Below are 19109 nucleotides of genomic sequence, written 5' to 3'. Positions count from 1 at the left end.
GATGTCATTTCCCCTCAGCTTCAGTCTGCCCTGCAGGAAGTGGTTTTGAATGCATTGCTGGGCTTGTTTTTACAGTGCATATGGTGTTCATTAGACCCAATTGTGGGCAGAGAGAGTGAGTAGAATCCTGTTGAGCAGATCTGTAACTTGACACTGTCATCACAGACAGTTCACACCCATCACCTCGAGCTAAACAGGGAGGGTTAGAGGGAAGGAGGGGGCTAGAGTAAGAAAGGGGGCTGGAAAGATACATAGGAGATGTGCAGTTACACGTTTGTTTTTGTAGTTTGGGTAATGTGTCAACATCATGACTGACACTTTTTCCTTGGATACAAACTGTAAAGCCATGCTTTAATTGGAGGACTTTTCCATGCCTAGTTATTCATCAGCTGTAGTCAGACTTTACATGCAAGTTTCCACAAATCCAATCAATGTTTGGAATGAAATTCAGTTCAAAAAGCTGGCTGGATAGACTTAGAAATGCCTAAACTTTACAAGGAGAAATTCCAGGCTCACAGAAATTTGCCAGAGTTATTTGCCAGAAACCAGTTTATGCTCCCTACTTTTTCCATTTGGAGGTTAAACTGTTGTCTTACTGAGGAAATACGCCAGAAAGACTTACTTACTGCATTGTCTGGCATAGATAAACTAGCATCCGGTTCGCCATGAGATCCGCCATGAGAATAAACTAATCATCCACATAAGTTAGTTGATTTTTATATACCCCAGAATTGCTACCCCACATTGACATTATCGAGGCAAACATTTGACAGTGAGAAAACATGGCAAGGCACTCCTTAGCATGCACATTCTGTGACATACATTCTTCATGGATGCAACGTGATTCTCTAATGAAAACATTCTCTACATAAGTTATTTTATCCACCACCAGATGTCAGCAGCAGTTAGGTTTGTTCATTGAGAGAGAAGGAAAGAGAAGCGAGAGCTGCAAACATCCAATTCACTATGATGTTGATATAATCCCTGCCACTGTAAAATTAAAACACACATTACTTTGTGCCTTGTCAGAGAAGGTGCATGGATTAGAATACCACTGTATAAACCCACTGAATGTCCTCTCTGTAATCAATGCATATTCATAGCTCCATTGATCCACAAATCATTTCTACAAAGGTTCACCTGCTTTTCTTTCGGGTTCTTAGAGCTGGAATGTAGCTCCTCTAGCTCCTCAGGTCAGGTGCTGCACAGTAGGCTATTCATAAATGATCTGTCTGGACAGGGTAGGGCTTAGTAACTTTGTTACTATATTTCAACTTCCTAATGTAGCCTACCTACATTCAAACCACTCAAAACAACTGCATAGTATCAGATGTTCTTGTACAATTGGTAAAAGTTTGCATACTGTGCAATTCATATTTTCCACTAGGACTACAGCATCTGCTATTTATTAAAGGTATGATTCAGTATTTTCCTGAACACACATTTCCACGTTTTCTCACACTCATAGTGCAATTTATACTTAATATTATAGAGGCATGGACAATTTTGTGAAAACATTTTACAACAAAAAGCAGCCTAAGCCTTTTTACTACAAATGTTGAGCAACATTCTTATGTGGCCTCTTACCAATGTGGGGCAGTTAAACCCTGACTGGAAGAATTAAATAGAAGCACATGATGATTCAACCCGTGATTTTCACTTGAAACAGACCTCATGCCACGGACTAAATTAATGGATTTTCCTTTATTTTCTCCCCTGACACCGTAGCCTGCTTCTTTCCATCGAGTCCATGATGGCATCCCCAAGGCTGGAGACGTTCTGCTGCCCAAACCGAGACGCATCGACCGAATTTGTTATTACTTTTCAGCCCCTCTTCTTTGGCGCCATTTGCATCGGTAGCGCAAGTTTAAGTTTCATATTTTCTATTTTACAAATTTTGCCCAAACGTAGGGGTTACAGGCGCCTTGGACAGTACCCTCTTTCCAAACCAGCGTCTTCGTCGAGAATATTGTTTATCATCAGCATATGTGATATACTGGGATGTGCAGGTAAGGCTATGTCCCGTTACTTTTCATGAACAACTTGCGCGTCACTGTCGATACAATGGAGAATTTAATCAAAGTTGTAGGCATACACCACGTTTGTAATTGTGTTCCTCTACTTTACTGTTCAATTTTAGATTGTTTATCACAGCTTATGACAATGGAACTAGATATTGTAGCTAGTGAAATACAATTTATGCAATTGGCATTTTGCAGGCCAATAGGTCTCACATATCATCAGTCAAAGAATGAATTGTTAGCCTACTAGCTTGATTTTGTAACAGGCCTGGGGGTCTCACTGCAATCATTACACAAGGACTGAGAGTAGAATGTGTATGTGGAGGAGCAACAGATACACACACAATTGTGATTGTGATATAGCCTGGAATCGAACCAGGGTCTGTAGTGACGCCTCAAGCACTAATATGCAGCGCTACTCGGGAGCCCCCCTCATTGACATCCTGCAAAAAAGATCTTTATAAGATGTTCAGATGTTTTGAGAGGTCTTGTTGTGTTTGTCTCCTCCAGGTATCATAGTGAGGTCATCCATCTGGCTGGGCCTGCCCAACCTTGTCAGAGGGATCAATGTGGCCAACAACAGCGACATGTGGCCAGAGGTGTTCTGTGTCGGCAGTGCAGTATGTATGATAGATGTTTTCTTGACCATGTGAACTAACCAAGAAAACCATCTGACCTAGCAGAGGAGACAAATATGAGCTCAGCAAATATACAGTACTGGGAGTAACAGGCTAGCAGATGATATGATCTTACATTTGAAACAGTCACTTGTATGACAAAATGGTGGTTAAAGGGATACTTCGGGATTTTGGCAATGTCGCCCTTTATCTACTTCCTCAGTGTCAGATGAACTTGTGGATACCATTTTTATGTCTCTGTGTCCAGTATGAAGGAAGTTAGAAGTAGCATGCTAGCAGATACCCATAGACTTCCAATCATTGTGCTAGCGAGTTAATTGCCTTGTGAAACTACCTCTAACTTCCTTCATACCTAAAGCTTAAAGAAGTTATAACAACCATCTCACTGCACACAGCAGAGGGTGTTGAGGAGAGTCAGGCGTGTTGAACCAACACCTTTATATAGAGCAGGTATTCCCAAACTGGGGGTATGCACAATGCCGTTGGGGGTACGCCAAATAAAAATGTGATTCATATTTTTTTAAATGTAAAAAATCTTCACATTTTCAAACAGTCCATTTATATTTTCCAACGGGGCTATACATTTGGGTGAGGTTTTTTTCTCTCCTGAGTAGCCCTGTTTCACTGCCAAAAATCAAATTCAACCATCTAGTGTTCATCGAAATAACAACACAATGTCAAATACAGGTAGCCCAGTCAAATAATTAATATCCAATCACATTAACTGTTACTCTCTCGCGGGAATTCCACTAACGGTCCGTATGTACCTGGGAAAGCACCGAACAACAGACAGCGACGTGGGACCATCGAAGAGGAGCAAATATGATGGGAACTACATTGATTTGAGGTTCTCTTATGTTGGGAGTCGTGCCTTTCCTCAGCCACAGTGTGATATATGTGCAAAAGTACTATCTCACAACTTGATGAAACCTTCACTCTTCTGCAGACATTTAGAAACACAACATCCCATTTTGAAAAATAAGCCACGGGAGTTTTTGGAGCGAGAATTAAGATGACTTTCAAGTAGTAAGACGTATAAAAGCAACAGATACCATTAATAAGAAGGGGCTAGAAGTGTCTTATATGGTGAGCTACCAAGTGGCTAGGATAGGCAAGCCCCATACTATTGTGGAGGATTTAATTATTCCTGCTGCCGCGGATATGGCTGGGACAATGCTGGGGGAAAAGGCCCCAAAAACTATACAGACAATGTCTCCATTTCACGACGCATCAGTGACATGGCAGGACACGTTTTGAAACAATTACTGCTTCGCATTACAAGCCAGTGAATTATATGCATTACATCTGGATGAGTCAACAGACGTGGCAGGCCTTGCACAGCTCCTGGTATATGTCCGTTATGTTTATGGGGGGTCAATTAAGGAAGACATCCTCTTCTGGAAACAGGAGAGGATATTTTTAAAGTACTGGACAGCTTTGTGACATCAAATGGACTTCGGTGGTCAAGATGTGTTTGTATCTGTACTGATGGCGCTAAGCCATGACAGGGAGACATAGTGGAGTGGTAACGTGCGCGCAAGCAGTTGCTCCCGACGCCACTTGGGTACACTGCAGCATCCACAGAGAGGTTCTTGCTGCCAAAGGAATGCCTGACAGCTTGAAAGACATTTTGGACATTACAGTGGAAATGGTTAACTTTGTTAAAGCAAGGTCCCTGAACTCTTGTGTATTTTCTGCACTATGCAATGATCAGGGCAGCAACAATGTAACGCTTTCACAACATACAGAAGTGCACTGGTTATCAAGGGGCAAAGTATTGACATGTTTTTTTTTAATTGAGAGACAAGCTTTAAGTTGTCTTTACTGACCATGATTTTCACTTGTCTGACCGCTTGCATGATGACGAGTTTCTCACACGACTGGCCTATCTGGGTGATGTTTTTTCTCGCCTGAATGATCTGAATCTAGGATTACAGGGACTCTCCGGCAACTATATTCAATGTGCGGGACAAAATTGAGGTTATAATTAAGAAGTTGGAGCTCTTATCTGGCTGCATTAACAAGGACAACACACGGGTCTTTCCATCATTGTATGATTTTTTGTGTGCAAATGAACTGAAGTTTACACACAATGTCAAATGTGATATAGCGAAGCATCTGAGTGAGTTCAAATCAAATCAAATTGTATTGGTCACATACACATGGTTAGCAGAAGTTAATGTGAGTGTAGCGAAATGCTTGTGCTTCTAGTTCCGACCATGCAGTAATATCTAACAAGTAATCTAACAATTTCACAACAACTACCTAATACACACAAGTGTAAAGGAGTGAATAAGAATATGTACATATAAATATATGGATGAGCGATGGCCGAACGGCATAGGCAAGATGCAGTAGATGGTATAGAGTACAGTATATACATATGAGATGAGTAATGTAGGGTATGTAAACATTATATTAAGTGGCATTGTTTAAAGTGGCTAGTGATACATTTATTACATACATTTTTTCATTATTAAAGTGGCTAGAGATGAGTCAGTATGTTGGCAGCAGCCACTCAATGTTAGTGATGGCTGTTTAACAGTCTGATGGCCTTGAGATAGAAGCTGTTTTTCAGTCTCTCGGTCCCAGCTTTGATGCACCTGTACGGACCTCGCCTTCTGGATGATAGCGGGGTGAACAGGCAGTGGCTCGGGTGGTTGTTGTCCTTGATGATCTTTTTGGCCTTCCTGTGACATCGGGTGGTATAGGTGTTTTGAAGGGCAGGTAGTTTGCCCCGGTGATGCGCTGTGCAGACCTCGCTACCCTCTGGAGAGCCTTGCAATTGTGCATGGAACAGTTGCCGTACCAGGTGGTGATACAGCCCGACAGGATGCTCTCAATTGTGCATGTGTAAAAGTTTGTGAGTGTTTTTGGTGACAAGCCGAATTTCTTCAGCCTCCTGAGGTTGAAGAGGCGCAGTTGCGCCTTCTTCACCACGCTGTCTGTGTGGGTGGACCATTTCAGTTTGTCCGTGATGTGTACGCGGAGGTACTTAAAACTTTCCACCTTCTCCATTACTGTCCCGTCGATGTGGATAGGGGGGTGCTCCCTCTGCTGTTTCCTGAAGTCCACAATCATCTCCTTTGTTTTGTTGACGTTGAGTGAGAGATTGTTTTCCTGACATCACACTCCGAGTGCCCTCACCTCCTCCCTGTAGGCCATCTCATCGTTGTTGGTAATCAAGCCTACCACTGTAGTGTCGTCTACAACTTGATGATGGAGTTGGAGACGTGCATGGCCACGCAGTCATGGGTGAACAGGGAGTACTAGGAGAGGGCTGAGAACGCATCCTTGTGGGGCCCCAGTGTTGAGAATCAGCGGGGTGGAGATGTTATTTCCTACCCTCACCACCTGGGGGCGGCCCGTCAGAAAGTCCAGGACCCAGTTGGACAGCTTAATGACGGGTTTGGAGGGCACTATGGAGTTAAATGCTGAGCTGTAGTCGATGCACAGAATTCTTACATCGGTATTCCTCTTGTCCAGATGGGTTAGGTCAGTGTGCAGTGTGATTGGGATTGCGTCGTCTGTAGATCTATTGGAGCGGTAAGCAAATTGGAGTGGTGTCAGGTAGGGTGGAGGTGATATGGTCCTTGACTAGTCTCTCAAAGCACTTCATGATGACGGAAGTGAGTGATAGTCGTTTAGCTCAGTTACCGTAGCTTTCTTGGGAACAGGAACAATGGTGGCCCTACTGAAGCATGTGGGAACAGAAGACTGGGATAGGGATTGATTGAATATGTCCATAAACACAGGGATGCCATCTGGGCCGGTAGCCTTGCGAGAGTTAACACGTTTAAATGTTTGACTCATGTTGGCTGCGGTGAAGGAGAGGCCGCAGGTTTTGGTAGCGGGCCGTGTCGGTGGCACTGTATTGTCCTCAAAGCGAGCAAAGAAGTTGTTTAGTTTGTCTGGGAGCAAGACATTGAGGTCCGTGACGGGGCTGGTTTTCTTTTTGTAATCCGTGATTGACTGTAGACCCTGCCACATACCTCTCGTGTCTGAGCCGTTGAACTGCTACTCTACTTTGTCTCTATAATGACGCTTAGCTTGTTTGATTGCCTTGCGGAGGGAATAGCTACACTGTTTGTATTCGGTCATGTTTCCGGTCGCCTTGCCCTGATTAAAAGCAATGGTTTGCACTTTCAGTTTTGCGCAAATGCTGCCATCAATCCACGGTTTCTGGTTGGGGAAGGTTTTAATAGTCGCTGTTAGTACAACATCACCGATGTACTTGCTAATAAACTCGCCCACCGAATCAGCATATACATCAATGTTGTTGTTCAACGCTATCTGGAACATATCCCAGTCCACGTGATCGAAACAATCTTGAAGCGTGGAATCAGATTGGTCGGACCAGCGTTGAACAGACCTGAGCACGGGCGTTTCCTGTTATAGTTTCTGTCTATAGGCTGGGAGCAACAAAATGGAGTCGTGGTCAGATTTGCTGAAAGGAGGACGAGGGATGACTTTGCATGCGTCACGGAAGTTAGAGTAACAATGATCCAGAATTTTCCCAGCCCGGGTTGCGCATTCGATAGGGTGTGCAATTACGCAGGTACTTTCCCAAAACGGATGACACAAACAACTGGATTCATTATCCCTTTCATGCCCTGTCTCCAGTCCAGTTACCGATATCTGCACAAGAGAGCCTCATCAAAATTGCAACAAACGGTTCTGTGAAAATTGAATTTAATCACAAGCCACTGCCAGATTTCTGGATTGGGCTGCGCTCAGATTATCCTGCCTTGGCAAATCGCTCTGTTAAGACACTGCTGCCCTTTGCAACCACGTACCTATGTGAGAGTGGATTCTCAGCCCTCACTAGCATGAAAACTAAATACAGGCACAGACTGTGTGTGGGAAATTATTTAAGACTGAGACTCTCTCCAATACAACCCAATATTGCAGAATAATGTGCATCCTTTCAAGCACACCCTTCTCATTGACATGTTGTGAGTTATTCACAATTTTCAATTAACAAATAAAGTTTTATATGTAAGATGGCTAAATAAAGAGCAAAATTATTGATTATTATTATTTTATTATTTGTGCCCTGGTCCTATAAAAGCTCTTTGTCACTTCCCATGAGCAGGTTTGTGACAAAAACTCACACTCATTCTTATGTTTAATAAATGTATCGTATAGTCTGTGCGTGTGGCGGGCTTACAATGATGGCAAAAAACAACATTTGAGAGTGCGCTGACCCTGGTGCTTAGAGGGGGTACGCAGCTGAAGATTGAATGTTTGAAGGGGTACGGGACTCTGATTTAGAGCATGTGAAATTCCCTGAATAAGTAAATTACTCTGCAGGGAGCATTTAGCAACCTTGACCCAGTTTTTGGGCTTGAACACACTGACTGACATTTGCGGAGATGGTCATGTATACATATAACTTTTAATGCATATGGAGACACATACATAGGCTTATTTGAAATAAAAGAGATTAGACCTATATTAGTTTTAGTTACATTAAAAAGCAATCTAGTTACTTATTCAGGAGAGATTCTAAACCATGTCTATAATCCTGTATGATGCTAGATTAAGTATTGTTTATATACAGTGTGTTGTTCTGATGTTGAATCTGGATTTGTCTTCCCCAGATGTGGATCCAGCTGTTCTTCAGTGCATCCTTCTGGTGGACCTTCTGTTACGCTGTGGACGTCTTCCTGGTGGTCAGAAGATCTGCAGGAATCAGGTAGTCTATACTCTCCTCCTACCATCTATCACCTTCTGCTGTATCACTTCTATATCAAGTCTGTTCTCTCTCAATAAAACTCTTGACTATGTCTCCAATTGGGGGGAAGTACTATAGCCTCTGATGTGCGCTATCATCAATATAATATCTGTAATCTCTCAATACAATATAGCTACAACTCCTCAATATAGAACTCCTGTCTTTCCAGTTGGGGAAAAGTACTACAGCCTCTGATGTAACGCAAAACCAAATATTGTGTTGAATTATTAATACTGGCCTAATGATATGCCACTTCCATTAGAAAGTGGATGTGTAAGTCTGCTCTTCACTTCTGATACTTCTCTCTGGGCTTTACCGTGTATCTCATATGTAATTATCTTGGCCAGGTCGCAGTTGCAAATGAGAACTTGTTCTCAACTAGCCTACCTGGTTAAATAAAGGTGAAATATATATATATATTTGTTTAATAAGTGAAATATTGTGTGCAGTATACTATGTGTCTTTTGAAATCTCTGCCTGGCTCATGACGTGATGTCTTGTTGTTCCGTCAGTACCATCATCCTCTATCACATGATCACATGGGGTCTGGCTGTGTTGCTGTGTGTGGAGGGTGTGGCTATGCTCTACTACACATCCATCTCCAGGTATGTCAACAGCTTCCCACTGGGCACGGATGTCAATTCAACATCTATTTCACATTGGTTCAACGTCATTTCATTGAAATGGAGTGGAAACAATGTTGATTTAACCAGTGTGTACCCAGTGGGTTGGCTTTGTCTGTGTCTATGACATAACGTTTGTGTTGTTCTGAAATGCACTGAAAATGTAGACTTGCGAATGTTTACTGTACTGCTGACTGTCAACATACTGGGATGAGTGAGCATTGTCTCAGAATACATGAGGAATGTATGATATTGTGCTAACTGGTGTGAATAACACAATGTTTTGCTTTTGTTCTTGATGTTAGACCAGTTTTCTGTGCTTTCCAATACCTGTGCAGTGCTGGCAGTCAATAGCCATATTGTAGTTAAATGACTGAGGATTGTGGTGTGCAAACCCAATATTTCTCTCTCTACTGATTCTCCTGTGATCCTTCCTCCCTGCTTGGAGGAAACATGCATGGTTGTGTGATGTGCAGTGCAGTGCATTTCTCTCAGTGTGGTCTCTTGTGTTGCAGCTGTGAAAATGGCCTGCAGCATGCCATTCCTCACTACATTACTACCTACGCTCCTCTAATGCTGGTGCTTATAGTCAACCCTACACTGTTCGCCAGGACTGTGTCTGCAGGTCAGTTCACCCTGCCCCTCCGGCCCAAGCTCTTTATGATACAGAGCGCTGAACAGGCAATATGCTTCCAAAATGGCACCCTATTCCCTATTTAGTGCGCTACTTTTGACCAGGGCCCAGCACACTCATATCAGATATTCCATACAGAGATAAATACTAACAGCTCTATTGTATGGAACTGTACAGGCCTACAGAAATGTGTTTTTATCTTATCTTTATCTTTTAATCTTTCACACCTATTCTTTTTCAAAATAAAGGTTTTGTGATGATCATCCAAATAGAAAGAAAGGAAAGGAAGTGAACGTTTGTATTTTCCATTTAGTGACAGCATTATTGAAGGGACGACAAGGGATCTACACAAAAAACGAGAGACGCCTTGGAACAGAGATAAAAATACGCTTCTTCAAAATCATGCTGGTCTTCTTTATTTGGTAAGACCACAATATTGCATTTCATTGTTGTATACACAGTACACAGTATGCCATTTCTCCTGTGTTCTATTGTATTGTGTTCTGTTGTACTGTCAGCCAAACATCATACAAATAGCTTGATGGCAAGTGAAATGGTCACACCTACTCATTCAAGAGTTTTTCTTTATTTTTACGTTGAAAAATAATAGTGGAGACATCAAAACTATGAAATAACAGACGTGGAAGTATGTAGTAACCAAAAAAGTGTTAAACAATTAAAAATATATTTGAGATTTTTCAAGTAGCCACCCTTTGCCTTGATGACAGCTTTGCACACTCTTGTCATTCTCTCAACCAGCTTCATGAGTAATGATTTTCCAACAGTCTTGAAGGAGTTCCCACATATGCTGAGCACTTGTTGGCTGCTTTTCCTTCACTCTGAAGTCCAACTCATCCCAAACCATCTCAATTGGGTTGAGGTCGGGTGTTTGTGGAAGCCAGGTCATCTGATGCAGCACTCCATCACTCTCCTTATTGATAAAATAGCCCTTACACAGCCTGGAGGTTGTGTAAGGTTGTCCTGTTGGGAAACAAATTATAGTCCCACTAAGGGCAAACCAGATAGGATGGTGTATCGCTGCAGAATGCTGTGGTAGCCATGCAGGTTAAGTGTGCCTTGAATTCTAAATAAATCACAGGCAGTGTCACCAGCAAAGCACCTACACACCATCACACCTCCTCCTCCATGCTTCATAGTGGGAACCACACATGCAGAGATCATCCATTCACCTACTCTGCATCTCACAAAGACACGGTGGTTCGAACCAAAAATCTCAAGTTTGGACTCATCAGACCAAAGGACAAATTTCCACTGGTCTAATGTCCATTGCTCGTGTTTCTTGGTCCAAGCAAGTCTCTTCTTATTATTGTTGTCCTTTAGTAGTGGTTTCTTTGCAGCATTTCGACCATGAAGGCCTGATTCACACATTCTCCTCTGAACAGTTGATGTTGAGATGTGTCTGTTACTTGAATTCTGTGAAACATTTATTTGGGCTGCAATCTGAGGTACAGTTTATTCTAATGAACTTATCCTCTGCAGCATAGGTAACTCTGGGTATTCCTTTCATGTGGAGGTCTTCATTAGAGGCAGTTTCATCATAGCACTTGATGGTTTTTGCAACTGCACTTGAAGAAACTTTCAAAGTTCTTGAAATGTTCCGGATTGACTGACCTTCATGTCTTAAAGTAATTGCGGATTGTTGTATTCCTTTGCTTATTTGAGCTGTTCTTACCATAATATGGACTTGGTCTTTTACCAAATAGGGCTATCTTCTGTATAACACCTCTACATTGTCACAATACAACTGATTGGCTCAAATGCATTAAGAAGGAAAGAAATTAACAATTAACAGGCACACCTGTTAATTGAAATGCATTCCAGGTGACTACCTCATGAAGCTGGTTGAGAGAATGCCAAGCGTGTGCAAAGCTGTCATCAAGGCAAAATATATTTTGATTTGTTTAACACTTTGTTGGTTACTACATGACTCCATATGTGTTATTCATAGTTTTGATGTCTTCACTATTATTCTACAATATAGACAATTGTAAAAAAAAAAAACGTTTAAAAAAACTTGAATGAGTAGGTTTGTCCAAACTTTTGGCTGGTACTGTATATTACAGCTCTTGGCAACAAAGTCACCTTAAATTTGATTAAGGCAACTGTCCTTCCTGACTGTCTTTCATAAAGTCCATGACTTTCCTCAGAGAGGTCATACTCATAATCCTGTAGTGTAAATCCATGGATTTCTAAAACCACACTTTCAGAACATTATGAAGACCCGCAGAGGCCCCTTGGAATCTAATATCCAAGTTTCCAAATGGAACAACTGGCACTTCAACTGATTTTTTACTACACTTTTAATCAATTACTTTAATTACTTTTGTAGGTAGCCCTGGGTGAATCTGTCCAGTCAGCAATGGTACAAAACATTGGCACTATTAAAAATATGCCTCAGTTAAAGAGGTTTCCTCCATGGTGAACATTTAACGAGTATCAGATCGACAATAGATCTCAAGACAAATCCCTCTAAAACATTCTGTATGCTTTCCTGACATTAATGTACAATACCTGTATTATACTTCCCACTTTTCAGCTGGCTTCCCAACATCATCAATGAGAGCCTGCTGTTTTACCTGGAGATGCAGACGGACATAAAAGCCAGTGACCTGAAAAATATACGAAACACAGCCCTCATCACTTGGTTTATCATGGTGGGTTCACTTTGAATCCATTTTGATTATAGTAAACGATCTTAGCCAAAAGCGTTTGTTTGTGTAGCAAACTTGTCCAGCACCAATGTTAGTGTGTTACACTGAAGGCTCAGGTTTGTTCATACCTGAGGGGTTCTGTGTTCTACTGTTTCAAGGGGATCCTGAACCCCATGTCAGGCTTCCTCAACACGTTGGCCTTCCATGGCTGGACGGGCTTTGATGTGGACTGCAGCCTGCAGAGGAGAAGGGAGCTGGCCTGGGATTCAGCCTCCACCTCGGCGGCTAACAACCCCATCGTGGGCTCCACCCTGCTCTACCAGAGCCACGTCCAGGAGGCCAAGAACATGACCGGCAAGAACATCAAGGGCAATGGGCAGCCAGCCTCTGACGCCATCAGCGTCCTATCAGAAGGTAATGGGCATACATGGCTGCAGAGCAGGGAGAATGACAATGGTAACGCCTGGGCGTATCAGGGCTGGTGAAACCGGTAATACCCACACTGGTCATCATCATCTAGATTCTAAAGAGCATGGTGCTGCCAATAAAGCTGCTCTTGGTCTGTTTCATATTATACCACCGTGGGTTTGGTTTTAGATTATAAAGTTATAGATGGCTTCAGACCCATAGGAAATGTGCCTCACTCACCAGGCAGAGGTTCCCTTAGTAAAGCCAGTTTTGATAATATAATACTGTCAGACATTGTCCCCAGGACCAGCTTAGATGATTACTTGTAGAGGATGATGTTCTGAGCCAGGAGAACTTACCGGGGACAAAAGGATTTGGTTCTAATCAAGAAATGACATTTACAGTGCCCTCAAAGTATTCACATCCTTTGACTTTTTCCAATTGTTGTGTTACAGCCTGAATTGAAAATGGATTAAATTGAGCTTTTGTGTCACTAGCCTAAACACATAATGTAAAAGTGGAATGTTTTACATTTTTTTAAACAATTTAATTAAAAAGCTGAAATGTCTTGAGTCATTAAGTATTCAACCCCTTTGTTATGGCATGTTTAAATAAGTTCAGGAGCAAAGATTTACTTAACAAGTCACATAATAAGTTGCATGAACTCACTCTGTGTGCAATAATAGTCTTTAATGTCATTTTTAAATGACTATGTAAACTCTACTCCACACATACAGTTACTGTATCTTTAAGATCCATCAGTCGAGCAGTGAATTTCAAACGCAGATTCAACCACAAAGACCAAGGCCAGGGAGGTTTTCCAACGCCTCGCAAAGAAGGGCACCTATTGGGTAGGCCGTCAATGTAAATAAGAATTTGTTCTTAACTGACTTGCCTAGTTAAATAAAGGTTAAATATATAAACATACATAAAATATTGGTAGATGGGTAAAAAAAACAAAATTAAAAAATTTAAAAAGCAGACATTGAATATCCCTTTGAGCATGGTGAAGTTATTAATTACACTTTTGATGGTGTATCAATACACCCAGTCACGACAAAGATACAGGTGTCCTTCCTAACTCAGTTGATGGTGAGGAAGGAAGCCGCTCAGAGATTTCACCACCTAAATGACAGAGTGAAAGGAAGGAAGCCTGTACAGAATACAAACGTTCCACAACATGCATCCCGTTTGCAATAAGGCATTCAATTAAAACTGCAAAAAAAATGTGGCAAAGAAATTAACTTTATGTCCAGAATACAAAGAGTTATGTTTGGGGCAAATTCAGCACAACACATCACGGAGTACCACTCTTCATATTTTCAATAATGGTGGTGGCTGTATAATGTTATGGGTATGCTTGTCAATGGCAAGGACTAGGAGTTTTTTAGGATTAGAAGAAATGGAATAGAGCTAAGCACAGACAAAATCATAGAGGACAACCTGCTACCTGGTTTCCAACAGACACTGGGAGAAAAATTAACCTTTCAGCAGGACAATAACCTAAAACACAAGGACAAATACACAATACAATGTGTTGTGATAAATGCCTCATTTGCTATTAAACCTGTTAGTTCATATGCCTTGCGACCGTGATATATGCTTAGGGCTGAGACAATAAAAAGACAGTGGCAGAATAAATTCAACTTTGTAAAGTATATTGCAGGTAACAAACAGTTACATGACCTACAGTATGGTCAATAAAGTTAATGTTTACGACAATTTCGGACTACTAAACAACTATTGATTTAGAACCACAGAGAAATACTGCAGGTCGCAAACACTACTATTTCAGCACCATTTCAACTTCAACATCATATCACCTATGATTACTCTAATACATTGACAACTTAAAGATAGTAAAAACAATTTAGTCCAATCAACATAAGCTAAATGTGATGTGGCTGGCCATGGTTCTGATTTGTGTGTGTGTTCATGCAAGCAGAAAAAACATTTTGACTCACCCTACTTGTAGAGAAATGCCAATGCCATCCTCCTCTCTTTCATGTTGATGAAACAGTCTATGACTCTACCATACAGTACACACTTCAGTTTGTTGTTGTCCTAGTCGACCTGGCTAAAAGTCTTGCTCGCTAGCCTAATTTCCTTTCATGGGAGACCGTAGCTAGTTAACATTAGCCTTCTACATCTAGCTACATATTGACCTTCCTTCATCTCAGTCCAGGGGCACAATGTATTTTATGGTTGGATCAAAATCGCAGTTATAATCATTAACCAGTATAGAGAATTAAGTAAAACCACAAGGCCAAATCCCTATCGCTATACATGGCTAATTTAGGAAAAGGCCAATTTTTGCTAGCTAGCTAGCCACCGGAAGACAACACACAACGAGAAGCAACAATTCAAGTTGTTTCTATCGATGACGTATTTCTCTGTGATAGGAGTGAAGCCAAATCCAAACTGGTTTCCCTTGACACTTTCTTTTGGCGTACCCGGACCGTTCACAGTTCAGCTCACTCAGTTTAGCTCAACGCTGATTGGCTATTATTTTAAACTTTTCTAATCAAGGAAGGCCAAATGCTCACTGGCTTCCCTTGCATTCAATGCTATGTGCGGCAACAATGTCATAATCTTTTTGACCAGACAGCATCAGATGGATGGGCTACACATACAGAGGCAGGGGGGCACTGTTTCGCTCACTTGGTTGCTTTCTCCAGTGAGATACATTCAGCATCTTGCGAATTGAAAGAAAATTATGAAAATACAAAGAGATACATTTTTTTCTTAGTCCATTTTTTGGGGTAGCCTGGCTTCCCTTGGCATCCATGAATACACGGCACTGTTCCTGAGTGGCCTAGTAACAGTTTTGTCTTGGCTTAGAACTTTTGTGAAACATCACAGTTAAAAATATATGGCAAATAGAAATCAGACTGGATGGTGTTCAGAGATAGATGGGCGGGGTTAAGGGTAGTGGAAGGATAGGAGTAAAAACAAACAAGATGACTTTTGTAAAATAGATTGTGTCCGTAAAATTGATATACTGTAGTATGTATAAGCTGGAAGTAGATGCCTATGTGTTGTTGTTCATTAGTTTACTCCAATTAGGGAAGTGGTGGTAGGGTTCATGGAAAATAATATAGGAAAATATATTTTTAAAAGATGTGGATATATGTGTAATGTATGCATGTATATATTTGAAAAGTATTCAGACCCCTTAACTTTTTCCACATTTTATTACGTTACAGCAATATTCTAATATGGATTGAATTGTTTTTTCTCATCAATCTACACAATACCCCATAATGACAAAGCAAAAATAGGTTTTTAGAAATGTTTGAAAATGTATTACATATAAAAAAATGTAAATACTACATTTACGTAAGTATTCAGACCCTACTTAGTACTTTGTTGAAGCACCTTTGGCAGCTATTACAGCCTTGAGTCTTCTTGGGTATGACGCTAAAAGCTTGGCACACCTGTATTTGGGGAATTTATCCCATTCTTCTCTGCAGATCCTCTCAACCTCTGTCAGGTTGGATAGGTAGCGTCACTGCACAGCTTTTTTCAGGTCTCTCCAGAGATATTCGATCAGGTTCAAGTTTGGGCTCAGGCTGGGCCACTCAAGGACATTTAGAGACTTGTCCTGAAGCCACTCCTGCGTTGTCTTGGCTGTGTGCTTAGTGTCGTTGTCCTATTGGAAGGTAAACCTTCGCCCCAGTCTGATGTCCTGAGCGCTCTGGAGTGGGTTTTCATCAAGGATCTCACTGTACTTTTCTCCGTTCATCTTTCCTGACTAGTCTCCCAGTCCCTGCCTCTGAAAAACATCCCCATAGCATGATGCTGCCACCACCATGCTTCACCTGGTTTTCTCCAGACGTGACGCTTGGCATTCAGGCCAAAGAGTTCAATCTTTAGTTTCATCAGACCAGAAAATCTTGTTTCTCATGGTTGCAGAGGCTGCAGAGATGGTTGTCTTCTGGAAGGTTCTCCCAACTCCACAGAGGTACTCTGGAACTCTGTCAGAATGACCATCGGGTTCTTGGTCACCTCCCTGATCAAGGTTCTTCACCCCCAATTGGCCAGGCAGCCAGATCTAGAAAGAGTCTTGGTGGTTCCAAACTTCTTCCATTTAAGAATGATGGAGGCCACTGTTTATTGGGGACCATCAATGCTGCAGAAATTATTTGGTACCCTTCCCCAGATCTGTGCCTCGACACATTTGTAAAAACCTGTTTTCGCTTTGTCATTATGGGGTATTGTTTGTAGTTCGATCAGGATTGTATTTATTTGATTCATTTTTGAATAAGGCTGTAATGGAATTTTTTTTTTTTAAGTCAAGGGGTCTGAATCCTTCCCGAATGCACTGTATAGAGTATTTCTAAAAACATAATTTCACTTTGTCATTATGGGGTATTGTGTGTAGATGGTTGAGAAAAAATATTTGTAATACATTTTGAATTGAAGCTGTAACACAGCAAAATGTTGAATAAGTCAAAGGGTATGAATACTTTCTGAAGGCACTGTACTGTTTTTGTAGTATAGTAGAACATGTATTGAACAGGGATGTGCTGCTGTATATCTTAAATCCATAAGGTCAAATATTTAAAATGTTCTACTATTTAAACAGACTTAGTGAGTTGTTTGTGTGCACAATTTCAAAATAATGTACACCGATATTGAATGTTTTTGATTGATGTTCAAGATCCCTGACAGTCATCCTAACTTTTAAATGAAAACCACTTATAAAATAAAATAAAAATGTAAATCATGACTTTCAAGGATCGTAAATCCCATGGGAATTAAGTTTCAATATCGAGTTGAAGTGAAAATTGTTAGGTTTGACTTTTTATTTTAACAAGAGGATCCGAATATTTGAACCCATAACAACACATGCAAATAGAGTCCTGTCAAAACTATTCTAAAATTCCCAAAATACATTTGTCAATCATTTGAAACATATGCCAGATATATTTGTATGAAGTTGTTGTGCATGCCTTGAATGAAGACAGCAGCAGCAGAGGACGTATGATAATTTTAGGCACTTGGGAGTTATGATTTGAAGTGTAAGAGAAGGGATATATTGTATATACCCACTTAACTCAGTCATCTCCCCTATCCCCTATTTTGTCTTGCTAGGTTCAGAGTCTAGTACAATTGAAATCGACATTTCCACTGAGCACCAAGACTATGAGGATATAGACGCAGATGGAGAATCATTGGGGAGTTCTGCAAGGCACTAGCTGCTGCATCACCTGCTGCCAGCCTCCATCTTGTTTTGTCTCTCCCCCACTGAGTTTTAGACCCTGTCCCCATCCGCTGTTTGAAAAAAATCAACTCAGACACCTCTTTAGATCCAACAGCAGTATTAAAAATGATCTGTCTACCTGTACCATTTCATTTATTTCGCTCTTAAGAACTGCCATTTAAATACTGCTGTAGCACAGTCATAGGCTTGATGTTGTCACAGAACAACATGACACATTTGGCCACCAGTCTGCTCCTCATATGTCGTGACGATACATAACAGGACCAGTTAATTTGCCTCATCACTGAACTGGGTGGGTATGGTTCCCAATCAGAGGCAGCTGTCTATCATTGTCTCTGATTGGGGATCATACTTAGGCAGCCTGTTTTCCACCTGAGTTTGTGGGATCTTGATTTTGTTAGTTGCTGTATTAGCCTGCAGAACTTTACGTTCATTTATCTTCTTTTTTTTTTTGGTGTTCATCAAAATAAAGAAAGATGTACGCTTACCACGCTGCACCTTGGTCTCATTCCAACAACGGACGCAACAGAAGATACCACCACAAACAGACCAAGCAGCGTGGTCAGGAGGAGAGGACACAACGGAAACCTGAGAGGCAGCCCCCCCAAAAAATTGGGAGGAGGGGCAGATGACGTGGGCGTCGGTGCTGAGGGGTGAGACCGAGGAGGAATTTTTGGACTGTTTGAGCGAGGAGTGGTTGGCAGTGGAGAGGGATGAAAGAGTTTGGAGGGGTTGGAGTCTGGAGCAAGACCGTTGCTATGAGGAGCGTGTGACCCTTCAGGCACCATACTTTGCGGTTACACATACTGTGTCTCCGGTACGCATCCACAGCTCTGTGCCAGCTCCCCACATTTGCCGTGCCAGATAGGGCATTCAGCCAGGACGGTTTGTGCCGGCTCAGCGCTCCTGGTCTCCGGTGCGTATCTTCGGCCCCGGATATCCCGCGCCGGCTCTGCGCACTGTGTCTCCGGTGCGCCTTCACAACCCAGTGCGTCCTGCCCCGCAGTTGCCGGGCTAGGGTGAGCATCCAGCCAGGACGCGTTGTGCCAGCTCTGCGCTCCAGACCTCCGGTGCGTCTCCACGGCCCAGTATATCCTGTGCCAGCTCCACGCACCCGGTCTCCTGTGCTTCTGCCCAGCCTGGTAAGCC

The 19109-nt window shown here is 41.8% G+C and overlaps 1 protein-coding gene across 1 annotated transcript; it reads left to right on the top strand.

Moving 5' to 3' along the window:
* The first annotated feature begins 1734 nt into the window (after positions 1 to 1734).
* Positions 1735 to 18952, top strand: LOC139380696 (G-protein coupled receptor 143-like). Its single transcript, XM_071123631.1, has 9 exons — positions 1735 to 2009; positions 2532 to 2641; positions 8263 to 8357; positions 8909 to 9001; positions 9535 to 9644; positions 9967 to 10075; positions 12211 to 12328; positions 12484 to 12739; positions 17831 to 18952. Exons 1-9 carry the CDS (start codon positions 1751 to 1753, stop codon positions 17932 to 17934), a joined length of 1254 nt encoding a protein of 417 aa, XP_070979732.1. The 5' UTR covers positions 1735 to 1750; the 3' UTR covers positions 17935 to 18952.
* Positions 18953 to 19109: the final 157 nt, after the last annotated feature.

This window comes from Oncorhynchus clarkii, chromosome 22 (assembly GCF_045791955.1).
Source record: "Oncorhynchus clarkii lewisi isolate Uvic-CL-2024 chromosome 22, UVic_Ocla_1.0, whole genome shotgun sequence".
In the NCBI taxonomy this organism is placed as follows: Eukaryota; Metazoa; Chordata; class Actinopteri; order Salmoniformes; family Salmonidae; genus Oncorhynchus; species Oncorhynchus clarkii.
Note: the sequence above shows the minus strand (reverse complement) of the source record. Positions and strands in the feature narration are given on the sequence as shown.